Source organism: Stegostoma tigrinum, chromosome 21, assembly GCF_030684315.1.
Source record: "Stegostoma tigrinum isolate sSteTig4 chromosome 21, sSteTig4.hap1, whole genome shotgun sequence".
Classification (NCBI taxonomy): Eukaryota; Metazoa; Chordata; class Chondrichthyes; order Orectolobiformes; family Stegostomatidae; genus Stegostoma; species Stegostoma tigrinum.
In genome coordinates this window covers 2,851,937-2,868,030 of record NC_081374.1, presented here as the reverse complement: position 1 = coordinate 2,868,030, position 16,094 = coordinate 2,851,937, and the positions used below count along the sequence as shown (strand labels likewise).

At 48.7% G+C, this 16,094-nt stretch overlaps 1 protein-coding gene across 1 annotated transcript in view; it reads right to left on the bottom strand.

Annotated features, from left to right (window-relative positions):
• The window catches only part of LOC125462644 (serine/threonine-protein kinase TBK1-like), a 35,065-nt gene extending 19,278 nt beyond the window's left edge, over positions 1-15,787 (bottom strand). Inside the window, exons 1-7 of the mRNA XM_059653299.1 lie at positions 15,663-15,787; positions 12,293-12,474; positions 8,739-8,899; positions 8,202-8,312; positions 6,852-7,031; positions 1,887-2,083; positions 192-250 (exon numbers count right to left, since the gene is read on the bottom strand). Coding sequence (XP_059509282.1) covers positions 192-250; positions 1,887-2,083; positions 6,852-7,031; positions 8,202-8,312; positions 8,739-8,899; positions 12,293-12,474; positions 15,663-15,765 — 993 coding nt within the window. The 5' untranslated portion in view covers positions 15,766-15,787. The remainder of the gene's footprint in view (positions 1-191; positions 251-1,886; positions 2,084-6,851; positions 7,032-8,201; positions 8,313-8,738; positions 8,900-12,292; positions 12,475-15,662) is intronic.
• Between the last annotated feature and the right edge of the window lie 307 nt (positions 15,788-16,094).

Sequence of the window (16,094 nt, the reverse complement as noted above, 5' to 3'; positions counted from 1 at the left end):
TCCCCTCCCTCTGCCTCCTCCACCCACACCCCTCCTTGTACATCCTCCATCCATCCCCTCCCTCTGCCTCCTCCACCCACTCACTTTGTTCTCTCTACTCACCCACTCCCTATCTGTCGCCTCTCTTCTCAAACACACCCCACCTCCTCCTCTCAAAACTCCCCCTTTCTTCCAGTACGAGTTGACAGTACCTTTGCAAGACTTGCATCGTTAATGATATCAAATTTTGGAGGAAACACTGGTATCTCAGCTGCAAACAAAGGAAACAGAGACATTTGGTTAAAACCAGAATCTCTGCAAATTCCTTCGGTCAGCTATAGTGCACTTTGAAAATCCCCTGATCTACAACTCACACAAGGTGAAGGCTTTCTGGGTCATGGAAATTCATAAATTGCCCTCGCAAACGGAAAAACATCTTCACAGCCTGCTCTTTACAATTGTTCAAACAGATGTCTCACTCGAGAGATTTAAACAACAGATCTTCACTGGGGGCGTGCAGCACTGTCGGAGGGTCAGTACAGAGGGAGCGCCGCACTGTCGGAGAGTCAGTGCTGAGGGAGCGCCGCACTGTCGGAGGGGTCAGTGCTGAGGGAGCGCCGCACTGTCGGAGGGGTCAGTGCTGAGGGGGCGTTCAGCACTGTCAGCGGGCCAGTGCTGAGGGAGCGCCGCACTGTCGGAGGGCCAGTGCTGAGGGAGCGCCGCACTGTCGGCGGGCCAGTGCTGAGGGAGCGCCGCACTGTCGGAGGGCCAGTGCTGAGGGAGCGCCGCACTGTCGGAGGGCCAGTGCTGAGGGAGCGCCGCACTGTCGGAGGGCCAGTGCTGAGGGAGCGCCGCACTGTCGGAGGGCCAGTGCTGAGGGAGCGCCGCACTGTCGGAGGGCCAGTGCTGAGGGAGCGCCGCACTGTCGGAGGGTCAGGCAGCAGCGCACTGTCTCAGGTACAGCAGGCATATTCTCTTGTTATTATCCTTCTGCTGATATTAATCTTACAGCATTTCCCATTTAGGTCCAATGAGACATGATACCTAATGGATAAGGGGGAAATGTTTGAGTACAAAGACCTGCAGCTTCCAAAACAGAAATGAGGAAAGCTTATTAACAGTGAATCATGATGACAAAGTGTGAAGCTGGATGAACACAGCAGGCCAAGCAGCATCTTAGGAGCACAAAAGCTGACGTTTTGGGCCTAGACCCTTCAATCAGAGAGAGCTCTGATGAACGGTCTAGGCCCAAAATGTCAGTTTTTGTGCTCCTGAGATGCTGCTGGGCCTGCTGTGTTCATCCAGCTTCACACTTTGTTATCTCGGATTCTCCATCATCTGCAGTTCCCATTATTTCTGAGACAGTGAGCTGGCACTAGTTGCACAGAAATTGATTTTATTCAGCAACTTTCTCCCAGACACTAAGGAACATAGTAACAGGCCCAGGCCATTCAGCTCCTTCAGCGTGTTCCACCATTCAATGACAGCATTGGCTCCCAACCCCATGTCCCTCCATGGTTTTGGTCAGCAAAGTAAATCAATCAATCTCTGGTTTAAAAATAAGAACTGATCTATCAATAACTGCCGTTTGCTCCTGCCCTATCCTGAGTCGCGTTTCATCATTACGCTCCTGAAAGACCTGACTTTCACCTTAACCTCTGCCCCCTGACTGATCACCCAGGCAAAGGAAATGGCTTCTCTCAATGTGTTCTGCTCAGTATTTTGAAAACTTTGGTCAAATCAAATAATTTGTTTAAAAGGCTCTGGAACCTGATCAAGCTGTGGTCAGGCTGGTGAAACATAAGCTGAGTTTGTGATCATCACCAGAACCCATGGGAGCATCTCATCCACTTCACTCAACCCGAGAGGCCACACTCAACCTGGACGTGGTACATCCAGCCACTTACGCTCTTTGTAGATAACTCCAATGAGGACCTTGGGCTCGGTGCTCATCAGGATGATGGGCCTGTCCTCGGTTGTTTTAGGAAGTGACTGCACCTGTTGTGTCAGTTCCAAATCCAAACGATGGCCCTCATAAATAAACTCTTGGTTCTGAGGGGAGATGTCAGCTTGTTTGATGATAGCATCCATCAATATGTTTATTCTGAAAAAAAGGAGGCAGCATTTTAATGCGGAGATGATGAGATAGTTGACTCTAACCTCACCATTTCCTGTTAGAACCCTCGCTGATTTTTCATTACTTTTATTGTTTTTTTTCCTCAGTTTTGGCTTGGAGCTGCAAACTGTGAACTTTGAGCTGAAGATGGCCTTTGGCTATAGGCAGTAGCATGTTTTTGTTTGGAATGCCAGGCCTAAAACTTAATTATAGGTTGGTTCTTGTTCAAAGTTTGATACCAATGGAAAGCAGAATGTCTTACTAAATAGCAGAAGACCTGTTTCCACACTGAGGGATTCAAAGTTAGGCCATTATTGAGGTTATGAAATAATGCTACCAAGTCTGGGAGGAAACACAATGGTCAAACAGAGTTGGTGGGGGGGGGGGGGGCTCAGAGTTCAAACTGTTCTTTTTTTTTGATTGTGTTTGAGAGAAAGTTTTTTTTCTGTTGATGCAATAGCATGAAGTTTTTGAAAGCTCTCTCCCGATCTTCTCATTATCAGCTACTGGAAGTGCAGAGAATAGAAACTAGGTAGCACTGACTTCTTCAGAATGAACTGCAAAGGTGGCCCTGATTCATGTCTTCAGACAATCAAACATGAAACAGTTCTCTCTGCCAATGGAACATTGCATCATAAAAACCATTTCAGTTATCTGGCTAGCTTTGTTATATCTTTTATTGGTCTCTGAATCATGTTTGTTTGTCTGTCTTTTGTGTGAATAGAACTGAAAACAGACGTTGGTTTTGCTTCGTTCACCTCCTGTGCAGTATAACCTGTGTGCCTTGCCCTTTCTAGGCACCCTATATTCTGTACGTCCTTGTTTGCTATGATCTTTCTGTACTGCTTGCAAAACAAAACTTTTCACTGTAATTCAATACATGTGACTAAATAAATCAAACCAAATTAAACCATAGACATCAATCAATTACTTTGTTGTTTAGTTTTACTCTGCTAAAGTTACTGCGATATTAATACACAGTTACTTTTTTGTTTAAGTTATACGCCCAGCATCTAGAACTGGGTCTGGTTAGGAACCATTGGGTAAATCTTGAGTGGCTTGGTTGTTTTAATTTTCTAGTTGCAAATACAGAGGTAGAAAGGCTGATTTGACTCAGCTGTGTGTCCCTGTGTCTAAGCAGGTTCTCTCTCAATTCTCTTGCCTCCACACATTTTGAATTAATGTTCTTATAATTATAGCTACTAACAGTCCAATCTTACAAATACTCTCTTCCCCCGTGTACTGGCAATGATAAATTCAGACATACGGCTACACGTTCATCTTCAGTTCCTTCTTGATCAAGGACATTGTGTGTTAAAATCTACAGACGTCAAACAGTTGGATAGGTATTGAATTAATCAAAATTCCACTACTTCATCTGACTTCCTTTTCTCAATCTGCATTTTGGGGTAATAGAAATGCAACCCCTTTTCCCAAACAAAAACGGGAATATATGAAACTCAGAGTAATTCAAAAGGGTTTTGATAGTAAATGGGGCTGGGACCAGGCTTTACAGCTAGACAATGGGATGATGGAGAGGGGTGGGGCTGGTGAGTATATGGAGGGCATATCGATATGCTACAAACTGCATCTGAACAAGGGTGAGGCGACTTCTGGTAAATGTGTATGTGCAGGTTTTGTGAATCACCTTCTTGAGAGTAAGCCAGGGGCTTCTGCTAATCAAGGTTACAACAACAACTTACATTCCTATAGTGCCTTTAATAGAGTAGAAGCATCAAATGACTTCATGAGTTACTCTGAATAATACAGGGAGAGGAAAATTACCCAATTATGGAGAATGGAGAGACATAGCGGTGGGGAGCTGAGTGATGTGGAGCTGAGAAATCTATGCTGGCGCCAGGTGAGAACTCCAGTCGCAACATCAGATGCCATTCCGTACTGCAAGCTAAATCTGCAACCCAAGACACTGCAGCCAGCAGCAAACAGCCCACTGGGTGAACGGGTGCTTCTGTCACAGGTGAGGTACTGGCACCAGTTGGCAAGCAAACGGGCCTGGCACGGAATCAGAATTTTACCGTTCATTGATCTGCCATCATTGTCAACTCATTCAGGACACAATCTACACTTTGCTCTTGCAAGTTGCGAGTAGAACGTGAAAAATAGTTCATCTGAATGTGTCGCCATTTTGTAATATGATTGTGATACACCCAGATGTCACCATGGCAACCTGAGGAACTGAATTCAGTAAATCTAGTTGTCTGTGGACCTGTACCAAATAGTCTGGAAAACTGCCAGATTGTCAGGAAAGCTAACTGGTTCATTAATATCCATCAGAGAAGAAACTGTTTCACACCTCTACGTGATTTGGGCCCACATTGGATTCCAAATCAACAATGAACAGCTGAAGTGAATGGGAACAGTCTGACTACCTTATCTGCATCTATCATAGCCTTCAATATCTCCATCAGAACTCCACTCAATTTCCTTTGCTTCTGGGGTTCCAACCCAAGCTAATCACTAAAATCCTTGACACCTAGAACTATTCTGGAAAATCTCCTCTCTCCACCCATAAGATGCACCTAAGTCTACATTAAACAATTGCTTAGTTGAGGTAATTGATCTTTGAATGTTATTGATGCACTTTAAGGCAGAACAGAAGGAACTTTACATCACATCAATGATGTGAGATGGCAGTGACAGCCCTTGATATCCAAGCTGCATTTAATGGGTTGTTGCATCAAGACTGCTAACAAAATGGATTCAGGAGAAAACTCTCTGCTTGTTGCAGTTATACCTAGCACAAAGGAAGATGGTTGTGATTGCTCTTGGCTGATCGTCTCAGCTCCAGGACATTTCTGCAGGAGTTCTTGTTAGTGGTGTCCCAGGACCTACCATCTCCAGCTGCTTCATCAATGATCTTCCTTCCATAATAATGTCAGAAGTGGGGATATTTGATGATAATTTCATATTGTTTAACATCGGTAGTGATTTCTCAGATATGAAGTTGTCTGTGTACAATGCAGCAAAACAAGGATAACATCCAGACTTCAGTAGATAAGTGGCAAGTAACATTCACACCACAGAAATGCCAGACAATGACCATCTCCAACAAGAGAAAAACTAACCATTTTTTCCTTGAGATTCAAATCACATTACCATTGTGTAATCATCCAGAATCGACATCCTGGAGTTTACCATTGACCAGAAACTGAAATGGATTGCTGTAAAAATACTGTGGCTACAACACCAGGTCAGAGGCTGGGAATACTGCAGCGAGTAACTCATCTCCTGACTCCCAAATGCCTGCCCACCATCTGCAAGGCACAAATCAGGATGGAATACTTTCCACTTGCTAGGATAGGTGCAGCTTCATCGATATTCAAGAAGCTTGACACCATTCAGGACAGAGCAGTCCACTGTGTTGGCATCCACCACCTCCAGCATTCACTCTTTCTACCTGCAACCCCAAGTGTGTACCATCCACGAGATTCACTATAGCAACTCACTAAGGCTCCTCTGACTGCATCTACTAAACCAGCAACTCTCACTATCTAGGAGGACAACGGCAGGAAATATATGGGAACATGACCACCTGCAAGTCCTCCTCTAAATAACACACTATCCAATTTGCAAATATATCACTGTTCATTCAGCGTCACTGCATCAAAATCTCAACTTCCTTCCTAATAGCACTGTAGGTGTCCCTACAACCTGGCAGCTGCAGTGGTTCCAAAAGGCAGCTCACAACCACCTTAGGGATGGGCAAGAAGTGCTGGACCAGCAACAGATTCTTACAGCCCACGAAGATGCTGTACCTGAAATGGGGGGGGTACTTGTAATTGTACAAGGTTTGATGGTCCTCAAGTTGACTCATGACACAATTAATAATTCAATGTTACTTTTAAGTTTTGATCACCTTTAGACTTTTGCTGCCAAGCAAAGAGGTTTAAGGCAACTTAAGGTCCCAAGGGCAGAAACTGTAGCTATGATCAGTTCCAGGATGAAACCATAATTTTGATTAAAGACAAGCCTTGAATCACTTGCTAACAGTGCAGGAAAACAATCTGGCAAAAGGAATATTTATGCTTTTTAACTGGGGCTTCTGCTGAAGGACATGATTGTTTCAGCCTCATTCTGAACCAGCAGGCAAGTACAAAAGTACAGTGAAATGTACATCATGTCGCTACATTAGGTGCCACCTTCAGCCAAGTACCTAGGAACAGAATCAATAGGATGATGAAGAAAGAAAGAACAAAGCCAGAAGATAAATACTGCAGTAATTACTGTGTAGCATGAAATAAAGTTAAAAGTTACACTTTGCAGACCTTCGTAGTTTTAAGTAGAAAATAGAAAAACAAAGCTGAGACTTCAAGCTCCAACAGGATATAAATTCAGGCAAATTAGAGAGACAATTTCAACACACCTGCAATCACAGAGGAAAGTAGCTTTCTATAGTTTGAAATTAGGTGACAATATTAATTCTCTGATAACAAAGTGTAGGGCTGGATGAACACAGCAGGCCAAGCAGCGTCTCAGGAGCACAAAAGCTGACGTTTCGGGCCTAGACCCTTCATCAGAGAGGGGGATTGGGAGAGGGAACTGGAATATTAATTCTTGTTCCTCTTGCACTTCCAATACAACATCCCATTGGAACTGTCAAATCAATGAATTTACACGATCGTGAAAAGCAAAAAGATCCTGAGAATGAAGCACAGGCCCTTTGCTTGAGCTGAAAACGTTTTCTGAATTTGCTATACATAGGATGATTAAATCTAGGACAAACAAGGAGGCTTACGTGTTGTATGAGTGGATGTAGATTTTGAACATCATGGCTTGCTGCAATGAGAAGAGGTGGATCACTGTTCTGTGGAGAATATCATTGGCTTCTGCAAAGAACTGGTCAAATCCCCAACATTTGGTCTGATCCACCTCCAGGATATTGGCGAGAATGGGAACTAACAAGTCCTTCAAACCCCTAGAGGAACACAGCAAAAGAGGAAAAAGAGGTAATTGATCAGTTACACTTCTCGTTGGTTACTGAGCAAAGTAACAGCAGCAACACCAACACAGAAACAAATATCAGCTGGATCAGGGATAACGGGAACTGCAGATGCTGGAGAATCCAAGATAATAAAGTGTGAGGCTGGATGAACACAGCAGGGCCAGCAGCATCTCCTCTGATGAAGGGTCTAGGCCCGAAACGTCAGCTTTTGTGCTCCTGAGATGCTGTTTGGCCTGCTGTGTTCATCCAGCCTCACATTTTATTATCAGCTGGATTAAGCCATTTCACCCATTAGACTTGTTAACCTATTCAAAATGTTCACAGCTGATAGTCTAATTCAGGACCACTTTCCTGCTCTATCGCTAAGAATCAATTTAGATTGAGATAAGCACCTTCTGGAACTTGTGTCCCAGTGAGAGTCAGCCCCTTCGGGAACCGTATCCCAGTGAGAGTCAGTCCCTTCGGGAACTGTGTCCCAGTGAGAGTCAGCCCCTTCAGGGACCGCAGCCCAGTGAGAGTCAGCACCTTCCGGAACTGCATCCCAGTAAGTCTAATGAATGTAGAACTTTTTGATGTGAAACAATATCAGTTATCTTAAGGATATCAGAACCAATGAATTAGTTTTGCAAATACATAGTCTAATTCCACAAACAGGAAATGAGGTCTTTGTCCCAGTGTTGCTGGAAGGAGGATTGTGGACCAGGACACCACATTATTAATGTTTGAAGCAGACATTTGTTAACTAAAGAGACAGTGCGCTCAGTTTGATATTGCAGTCAAGATAATCCTTTTAATACCGTAGTTCTCCATCAGTGCAGTGGCAATTTGTAATCTGTATAAGTCCCAGAGTGGGGTTCAAACCCAGTATCTCCTGACTCACTGATACATCAAATTATAATCTTTGATCCTTATGGCAGAGATCAGATGCCCCATGATCAAGTATACAAGACTCAATGGGCTGAATAGCCTCCATTGGTTCTGTACCTCTTGTGGAGTTTCTTGCCTGGTCCCACCTTGGTCCTCTTCCTTGCTGTGATCATTTTAACTCATTGCAGGAAGGTAGCTGTGAAAGTACAGCAAGGCTGGGATCACAGGCTAGGGGCTGACCCTGGTCTATGTGACCCTTCTTTTGGAGAGACTTACCGGGATAGTCTGCAGCTAATGGGCAGCTCATGACTCCACTCGATCGATCCATCATCTCTGTGCTGTATTCCAGCAATCGCTCCCTCTGGCTTCTGAGTTGTGATTTTATGCCTGTAATGAAGCCATGCTGAGCTGATAAAAAGCTGGGCAACATCCATATTATACTGATGGGAGGGTTAGCTGGGAAGTGAATAGCCAAGCTGTGGGGCTGCCAGTGTTGGAATGGGGGTCAGCTGACGAAGGAGCAGCGCCCCGAAACCTGTGGCACTATTAACCTGGTGGTCGTGAGAGTTCTGGAAATGAGAAGGACAGGAGTATGGGTGAGGAATTGGGCAGGGTGGAAAATACCAGGACTTGATTAAAGAATGGGATGGGAATGAAGGATATAAAAATCAAAGAGATGGGGTGAGATGGGATTTAAAAATAGATAGTATGGGATGGAATGTGATGGGAAATTATCAAAAGATGTACAAATTTGGGAAATTGAATGGATTAAAGCAAAAGAGAGATGCAAAGGCCTTGCTGAAAGTAACTTACATCATCTCCTTGTTCTTGCGGGGTCCTCCAAAAGGAATGAAGGGTAGTCTACCAGTTGCTACTTGGTAGAACGTAACACCGATGCTCCACAAATCCACTGTGACTCCGTAAGCCTTCTTCTGGGGTTTTCGAAGAACAGCACGTTCATACATATCTGGGTGCTACCAGGCACAATGACTGGTGAGTACATATTAGGGATTGTAGTGGGAGCAATATTCATTTCAATAGCTCTCCCTGGGGTTTATGCAAGAGGAGATTCTGGCCCAGGAACCTCATGAGGCTCTGCAACGTCGAAGGATCGGAGCTCAGACTGACCCGGGCTTCAGCTAATCTCTACATTTACAGGGAAGCACCAGCCAGGAACTGAATCCCATCCACTTTCATGGCTACAACCCATCCCCATCGCGTTCCCCCAGCAACGGCCTCCATACAGATACACCCTCACCAGCACCGACACACACCCTGATATGGACGCAACCCCCCCACACCGAAATACCACCCTCCATCACAGACACACAACCAACACCGACACACAACCAACCCACACCGACACACACCCTCCCCCACACTGACACACACCGATATACCACCCAACTCCGAAACATACCCCTCACACCGACACACACCGCCCCCACACCGACACACCACCCTCTCCACACCGATATACCACGCCCCAACTCCGACACACACCCCCCCACACCGACACACCATCCTCTCCACACCGATATACCACGCCCCAACTCCGACACACACCCCTCACACCGACACACATACCCTCCCCCACATCGACACACACACCGCCCCCACACTGACACACACACCCCCCCCCACACCGACACACACACCGCCCCCACACCGACACACACACCGCCCCCACACCGACACACACACCGCCCCCACACCGACACACACACCCCCCCCACACCGACACACACACACCCCCACACCGACACACACACACCCCCAACACCGACACACACAGCCCCCCCACACCGACACACAGCCCCCCCACACCGACACACACACCCCCCCACACCGACACACACACCCCCCCCACACCGACACACACACCCCCCCCACACCGACACACACACCCCCCCCACACCGACACACACACACCCCCAACACCGACACACACAGCCCCCCCACACCGACACACACAGCCCCCCCACACCGACACACACACCCCCCCACACCGACACACACACCCCCCCACACCGACACACACACCCCCCCCACACCGACACACACCCCACACACCGACACACACCCCACACACCGATATACCACCCAACTCTGACACACACCCCTCACACCGACACACACCCCTTACACCGACACACATACCCTCCCCCACACTGACACACATGCCCCCCACACCGACACACATACCCCCCCCACACCGACACACACACCCCCAACACCGACACACACAGCCCCCCCACACCGACACACACAAGCCCCCCACACCGACACACACACCCCCCCCACACCGACACACACACCCCCCCCACACCGACACACACACCCCCCCCACACCGACACACACACAGCCCCCCCACACCGACACACACAGCCCCCCCACACCGACACACACACCCCCCCACACCGACACACACACCCCCCCACACCCCCCCCCACACCGACACACACACCCCCCCACACCGACACACACCCCACACACCGACACACACCCCACACACCGATATACCACCCAACTCTGACACACACCCCTCACACCGACACACACCCCTTACACCGACACACATACCCTCCCCCACACTGACACACATGCCCCCCACACCGACACACATACCCCCCCCACACCGACACACACACCCCCAACACCGACACACACAGCCCCCCCACACCGACACACACAAGCCCCCCACACCGACACACACACACCCCCAACACCGACACACACCCCACACACCGATATACCACCCAACTCTGACACACACCCCTCACACCGACACACACCCCTTACACCGACACACATACCCTCCCCCACACCGACACACACGCCCCCCACACCGACACACACATCCCGCCACACCGACACACACAACCCCCCCACACAGACACACACACACCCCCACACCGACACACCATCCTCTCCACACCGATATACCACCCCCCAACTCCGACACACACCCCTCACACCGACACACACACCCCACACCGACACACAGCCCCCACACCGTCACACAAACCCCACAACACCGACAGGCACCCTCCAACACACCGACACACACCTCTCACACCGACACACAAACCCCCCAACACCAACAAACACCTCTAACACCGACACACACCCTCCCCCACACCGAGACACACCTCTCACACCGAGACACACCCTCCCCCACACCGACACACACCTCTCACACCGTCACACACCCTCCCGCACACCGACACACACCTCTCACACCGTCACACACCCTCCCGCACACCGACAAACACCTCTCACACCGACACACAAACCCCCCAACACCGACACACACCTCTCACGCCGACACACACCTCTCACGCCGACATACAAACCCCCCAACACCGACGTACACTTCTCACACTGAACACACCCTCCCCCACACCGACGCACACCCTCCCCCACACCGACACACACCTCTCACACCGACACACACCTCTCACACCGACACACAAAACCCCCAACACCGACACACACCCTCCGCCACACCGACAAACACCTCTAACACCGACACACACCCTCCCCCACACTGACACACACCTCTCACAGCGACACACAAACCCCCCAACACCGACACACACCTCTCACGCCGACACACAAACCCCCCAACACCGACGTACACTTCTCACACTGAACACACCCTCCCGCACACCGACACACACCTCTCACACCGACATACACCCTCCCCCACACTGACACACACCACGCCCCACACTGATACGCCCTCCCTCATGGCGACACACACCACCCTCCACACTGACAAATCCACCCACACGCCGACACCCTCCCCCCACACACCAACCCACACCGATAAACTTTCCCTCCCAACACCAACACGCCCATTCCCCCACATACACTCCCACCACACTGACACACCCTCCCCCCCAACACTGACACGCCTACCCCCCACACCAGCACACCCTTCACCTCAGTGACCCCCCCACACTAACAGCCCCTCCTCTCACACCAAAATACCGTCCTCTGCACCAACCTTCCCACACTCCCACCATCCCAGCCCCTACAACAACCCTGCTCCTTCTAACCTCCCCACCCCAACACATGGATCCCTGAACCAAACCCCCACCTCCACATCAATCAGCCCTGTGCCCCACCAAACCCACACACACCCCTAACTCTCCGCACAGTGACACAAACAGCCCCACCCCCTCTACGATTGTCCATTTCCCCGAGTGGCTGCCAGGTAACATTGTGCAACTCAAAGACATTGGGTGAAATCTAGAACCTTCTAAGCTGTAAAACTCAGTGTCACTTCATGCTGACCCAGTGACAATAACATGCCCATTGATTCTGTTACATTTGATGAATTATGGGGAAGGATACTGACCAAATATTCCTCAGTCCCGTACAGTGAGACAAACTTCTCATTATCTTCAAGTTCCCGAGCAGCTCCAAAATCCGTCAGTTTATAAATTGATTGACCATCATCCCCAACCACACGCATGATGTTCCCTGGTTTGATGTCTCGATGGACAACTCCATTTTCTCTCAACTGGTTCATTCCACCAACTGGGAGGGTAACAGAGGGAAGAGGAGATCACGATAAGTGGAGGAAAGCAATTCCACTCTAAGTGCTAGTCTGGAAGCTTATGCTCATCGAACCCAGCGAGCCCTGTCTGATAAATTGGTATCTCACCCAATCATTATTTCTCAATTAACCCCAATTCAAAACAAAAAGGGATCATCTGGTTGTTAAAACATTGGTGTCTTTGTGGGATCTTGCTGTGCACATTTAGGCTGCTGAGTTTCCAACATTACAACAGTGCAAAAATTGTTTTATTGGTGGTGCAGTGCTTTGAGGTCACAGATAGATCCCCGCCACCCCAACACACACACACACACACACACACACACACGCGCACGCACACACACACACAAGCCTCACTCTCTCTGTGGATTCAAAATCTGTCCAAAATGAAAATGATTTAGGTAATTTTCACCAAGTTTCCTTGTGATTTTGACACATAGTCATCAGAATCTTGGAAAATCAATGGATCAAAGTCTTCTATTGGCAGGAATAATACACATCTGTATTCTTCTGCTGTTAAATTTAAAACGGTTAAATGGTTAAGGTGGGTCATAGAGCCTAGATTCTGATATAACATCCCTGATAAAATACTAATTCTCTTTTTATTCCTACAGCTACTTCCACACCTGCTGAGTATTCCCCACATTTTTTTGGTTTTTATTTCAGAATTCCGGCACCTTGCAGAACTGGATGATCAAGGGGCGATGTAGTCGAGCTGGGAAAGCCGATTGACTGATTACCATTTATGGAGAGGCGATGGCGTAGTCGTATTATTGGTAGAGTATTAATCCAGAGACCCAGATAGTGTTCTGGGGACCTGGGTTCAAACCTCGCCACAGCAGATGGTGGATTTATGAATCTAATGATGACCATGAATCTGTTGTCGGGGAAAAACTCATCGGGTTCACTAATGTCCTTGGGGGAAAGGAAACTGCCATCCTGGCATGGTCTGGCCTACATGTGACTCCAGACCCACAGCAATGTGTTTAGCTCTTAACTGCCGTCAATTAGGGATGGGCAATAAATGCTGCCTGGCCAGTGATGTCCCTCATCCTGTGAGCAAATAAAGGGAAAAAAAAAATTCCTTTCTTTGAGAGAGTCCAAAACAAGGGCCATAATTTGAAAATTCATGGAGAGCATAAGAAGCATTTCTTAACACAAGCGGGAATGGTAGTCTGGAAATGATCCTTTGAGAATATGGAATACACTCAAAGAATAGAAGATAAGATAATAAAGTGTGAAGCTGGATGAACACAGCAGGCCCAGCAGCATCTCAGGAGCACAAAAGCTGACGTTTCGGGCCTAGACCCTTCATCAGAGAGGGGGATGGGGTGAGGGTTCTGGAATAAATAGGGAGAGAGGGGGAGGTGGACCGAAGATGGAGAGAAAAGAAATAGGTGGAGAGCAGAGTATAGGTGGGGAGGTAGGGAGGGGATAGGTCAGTCCAGGGAAGACGGACAGGTCAAGGAGGTGGGATGAGGTTAGTAGGTAGGAGATGGAGGTGCGGCTTGGGGTGGGAGGAAGGGATGGGTGAGAGGAAGAGCAGGTAAGGGAGGCAGAGACAGGTTGGGCTGGTTTTGGGATGCGGTGGGGGAAGGGGAGATTTTGAAGCTGGTGAAGTCCACATTGATACCATTGGGCTGCAGGGTTCCCAAGTGGAATATGCGTTGCTGTTCCTGCAACCTTCGGGTGGCATCATTGTGGCACTGCAAGAGGCCCATGATGGACATGTCATCTAAAGAATGGGAGGGGGAGTTGAAATGGTTCGCGACTGGGAGGTGTCTTTGTTTATTACGAACCGAGCGGAGGTGTTCTGCAAAGCGGTCCCCAAGCCTCCGCTTGGTTTCCCCAATGTAGAGGAAGCCACACCGGGTACAATGGATGCAGTATACCACATTGGCAGATGTGCAGGTGAACCTCTGCTTAATATGGAAAGTCATCTTGGGGCCTGGGATAGGGGTGAGGGAGGAGGTGTGGGGGCAAGTGTAGCACTTCCTGCGGTTGCAGGGGAAGGTGCCGGGTGTGGTGGGGTTGGAGGGCAGTGTGGAGCGAACGAGGGAATCACGGAGAGAGTGGTCTCTCCGGAAGGCAGACAAGGGTGGGGATGGAAAAATGTCTTGGGTGGTGGGGTCGGATTGTAGATGACGGAAGTGTCGGAGGATGATGCGTTGTATCCGGAGGTTGGTGGGGTGGTGTGTGAGAACGAGGGGGATCCTCTTGGGGTGGTTGTGGCGGGGGCGGGGTGTGAGGGATGTGTTGCAGGAAATGCGGGAGACGCGGTCAAAGGCGTTCTCGACCACTGCGGGGGGAAAGTTGCGGTCCTTGAAGAACTTGAGCATCTGGGATGTGCAGGAGTGGAATCCCTCATCGTGGGAGCAGGTGCGGCGGAGGAATTGGGAACAGGGGATGGAATTTTTGCAGGAGGGTGGATGGGAGGAGGTGTATTCTAATTTGGTCTTCCTTCACCAATGTTTGTGACAGGCAGCTTCAAACCATCCTGCCCCCCAGCCTGTTCCCCCAGCGACAGACAGTGCCTCTGGCCTGACTGGGTTATTATTCTTCCCCCAGCCCCACCCCTCCTCCCTCTATTTATTTCCCAGCTCCCTTCCCCCTCCCCAATTCTGACCCGAAACGTCAACATTCCTGCTCCTGTGATGCTGCCTGACCTGCTCCGTTCCTCCAGCTCCACACTGTATCGACTCTGACTCCAGCATCTGCAGGTCTTGCTGTCCCTGGGCCATTATTCAGTTTCAAATAAAAGCAAAATACTGCAGATGCTGGGAAACCTGAAACTAACACTGAAAATGCTGGAGAAACTCAGCAGGTCAAGCAGCAGAGAAACTGCTACCGTTTCAAGTCTGACGACCTTTCTTCAGATTTGTACGAGAGTCACTGGGCTTGATATTCTGCTTCCCTGCCAGACCTGCTGAGTTTCTCCAGAGTTTTATGATTTTATTTCTGCCATTTTGTCTCTTTGAAGAGAATGTAACTTTCTTGGAGCCAAAGAGCTGCTGACTGCCCTGACCCCCACCCACCAATGTGTTGGGATATTGACTAGCTCAGACCCCAGCCCCTGTCCTACCATTTACCAAACTTCCCCAGGAACACACACTGATGGAGTGACCTCCTTGGGTATAATCCAGAAATGTGGGGACTGTGTGGAACTTACCAACACTTTCCAGGACAATCAGAAATTCAGCTTCTGATAACCCAAATGCATTTTCTGACTCTTCCAGAACATTGAGCAGACTCCCACCAGAGCAGTACTCCATCACCAGCACCTTCTGTTTAGTGGTTCCCTAAAGGACAGGCACATTAAGAAATAACTCAAACCCATATTACATAGCAGAGAGAGAGAGGCATGCACATCATCTCTGGGTGGGTGCATATATCACAGTCGATAACTTTATACAGGATGGTGTGCAGTTTGGAGGGGAACTTGCAGATGTTTCCATGTATCTGCTGCCCCTGGTTGTGTGCTGTTGAAGGAGATGAGGTGAATTACTGCAGTATATCTTGTAAATGATACAGATTCCAGCAACTGTGCATCAGTGCTAGAGGGAATGAATGTTTGTGGATGTGGCGCTAATAAAGTGGGCTG